Below are 2,500 nucleotides of genomic sequence, written 5' to 3'. Positions count from 1 at the left end.
TTGGTGTGGGTTGCAGGGTTTATTGAAAAGGGGTTATTTTAAAATGATGAGGGCAAGGGCTGACTATGAAATATAGGTAAAGGGCTTCATGACCCTTGAAAAACAGATGAGAGTTCTGCAGTAAAATATTATTAGGAAACTGGCATTAATCAACGATTTTGCCAATCCAATAATCCAAAGTTTTACAAAGCCATTAATCCACAATTCTCTCAATCCACTAATCTGTCATTCTCCCATTCAACTCATCCACTAATGCACAATTCTACCATTCAATCATTCTTCCATTTTGCCAATTCACTAATCTACTATTCTACCATTCCACCAATCTATATTTGTATCATTCCATTGTTCTGCTAATCCATTAATCCACTATTCTACCATTCTGCATTTGTATCATTCCAGCATTCTACCAATCCATTAATTCATTATTCTACCATTCCGCCAATCTGCATTTGTATCATTACAGCATTCTGCCAATCCATTAATCCACTATTCTACCATTCTACCAATCTGCATTTGTATCATTCCAGCATTCTGCCAATCCATTAATCCATTATTCTACCATTCACTCAATCCACTAATCTGCTAATTTACCATTCTATCATTCTGCCAATTCATTAACCCACTATTCTACCATTCTACCAATCCACTAATCTGCTAATGCACCATTCCATCTTTGTGCCATTCCACCATTCTGCCAAATCACTAATTGAGTATTCTACCATTGCACAACTCTACCATTTCACTAATCTGCTACTCAACCATTGTACAAATCCATTAAACCGCTATTCTACCATTCCACCATTCCAGATATCTGTTCTCTACCAAGAGAGACAGGAATATGTTATGCTTACAGTGATCAATATTACTTCGATATGGTTACAAGGACGTGTGAAGAATTTGTGTACGGAGGTTGCGGAGGAAATCCCAACCGTTTTCCCACCCTCCAAGACTGTCAGAAATTCTGTTCCCATTTTATCGTAAAACCTTTCTCCACCACCGCCACCGCCACCACCACCATTACCACCACCGTCCTATCTTCCCCAGCACCAGCAGGTTAGTATTTACACACACTTACACTTACACTTAACACCTACACACTTTTATCATTCTGCCATTCCTTCAGCCCCAAATCTACCATTCTGTCGTTCTTCCGATCCTTCTCTACCATCCAATTATTCCAACGTTATTCTACCAATTCTGACGATTTCATCCAAACACCATTACATGATTCCACTATTTTCAGCATTCCGTCATTCTGCTATTCTGCTTATTCCATTATTTCATCATTCTACCATTCTAACCTTCAGATTAGTCATATCATTGTACTTTCTTACTACCATTATACCATTCCGACATTGTTAAATTCAACTATAGAAGTCCTTATCTTCCCCAACATCAGCAGGTTAGTAGTATCTAGCGCCGACACGCTTTATCATTCTGCCATTCTTTCAGTCCAAAATCTACCATTCTGTTATTCCTCCAATCCTTCTCTACCATCCAATTATTCCAACATTATTCTACCAATTCTAACCATTCCATGCAAACACCCATTACATGATTCCACTATTTTCAGCATTCTTTCATTCTGCTATTCTGCTACTTCCATTATTTCATCATTCTGCCATACTATTCTTCAGACAGAGTATTCTGCCATTAGACTTTCTTACTACCATTATACCATTCCGACATTGTATAATTCAAATTATATAAGTTCTACACTCAACCATTATTTTACTTCTCTACCATTTCACCAATTCTGTCAGTCTGTTATTTTCTAATCTAGTATTGCACCATTATACCATTCTGCTAATCAACTGGTTTAATAGAACCATCTGGCACCATGGGCCCCTTTAGGACCCCTTCTTTCTTTCCTGGTATTCTTGGAGGCCCTCTAAAACAAGATGAGCACTGACCTTCACTCCTGGTTAAAAGATGAAGAAAATATACACCAAAGGACCATACCATACCACCATTCCCTCACTTCAATATTCTGTTCATCCACCACTTTACCATTCTACTGTTCTTACTTACCAACGTCTCACTATTTACCATTTTATAATTCCATCGACCCTTCCAACCTCTAAACCACCATTCTACCATTCCAACAAGCAACGCTCTACCAATCTCCCATTCTGCAATTCTAATATTTCATTCATCTGCCAATCCACTAATATGCTATTCCGCTATTCTACCATTCCACCATTCCAGATATCTGTTTTCAACCAAAAGAGTCAGGGATATGTCTTGCCCACTTGAAACAATATTACTTCAATATGGTTACGAGGCAGTGTGACGAGTTTATCTACGGTGGTTGTGGAGGAAATACCAACCGTTTCCACAGTCTCCAAGAATGCAAACAATTTTGTTCTCCCTTTATCATAAAAGTGCCTTTCAGCACTACTCCTTCTCCTTCGGTGCCACCGATAGGTCAGTATGTAATACATGTGTGTTTACATGTGTGTATATACATATATATATATATATATATATATATATA

General features: G+C 37.9%; 1 protein-coding gene across 1 annotated transcript in view; it reads left to right on the top strand.

Moving 5' to 3' along the window:
* LOC106872908 (papilin) overlaps nt 1–2,500 on the top strand; it is a 151,893-nt gene that overhangs the window by 69,840 nt on the left and 79,553 nt on the right. Inside the window, exons 23-24 of the mRNA XM_052978120.1 lie at nt 811–1,056; nt 2,212–2,430. Of these exons, the coding sequence (XP_052834080.1) occupies nt 811–1,056; nt 2,212–2,430 (465 nt within the window). The remainder of the gene's footprint in view (nt 1–810; nt 1,057–2,211; nt 2,431–2,500) is intronic.

This window comes from Octopus bimaculoides, chromosome 30 (assembly GCF_001194135.2).
Source record: "Octopus bimaculoides isolate UCB-OBI-ISO-001 chromosome 30, ASM119413v2, whole genome shotgun sequence".
In the NCBI taxonomy this organism is placed as follows: Eukaryota; Metazoa; Mollusca; class Cephalopoda; order Octopoda; family Octopodidae; genus Octopus; species Octopus bimaculoides.
Note: the sequence above shows the minus strand (reverse complement) of the source record. Positions and strands in the feature narration are given on the sequence as shown.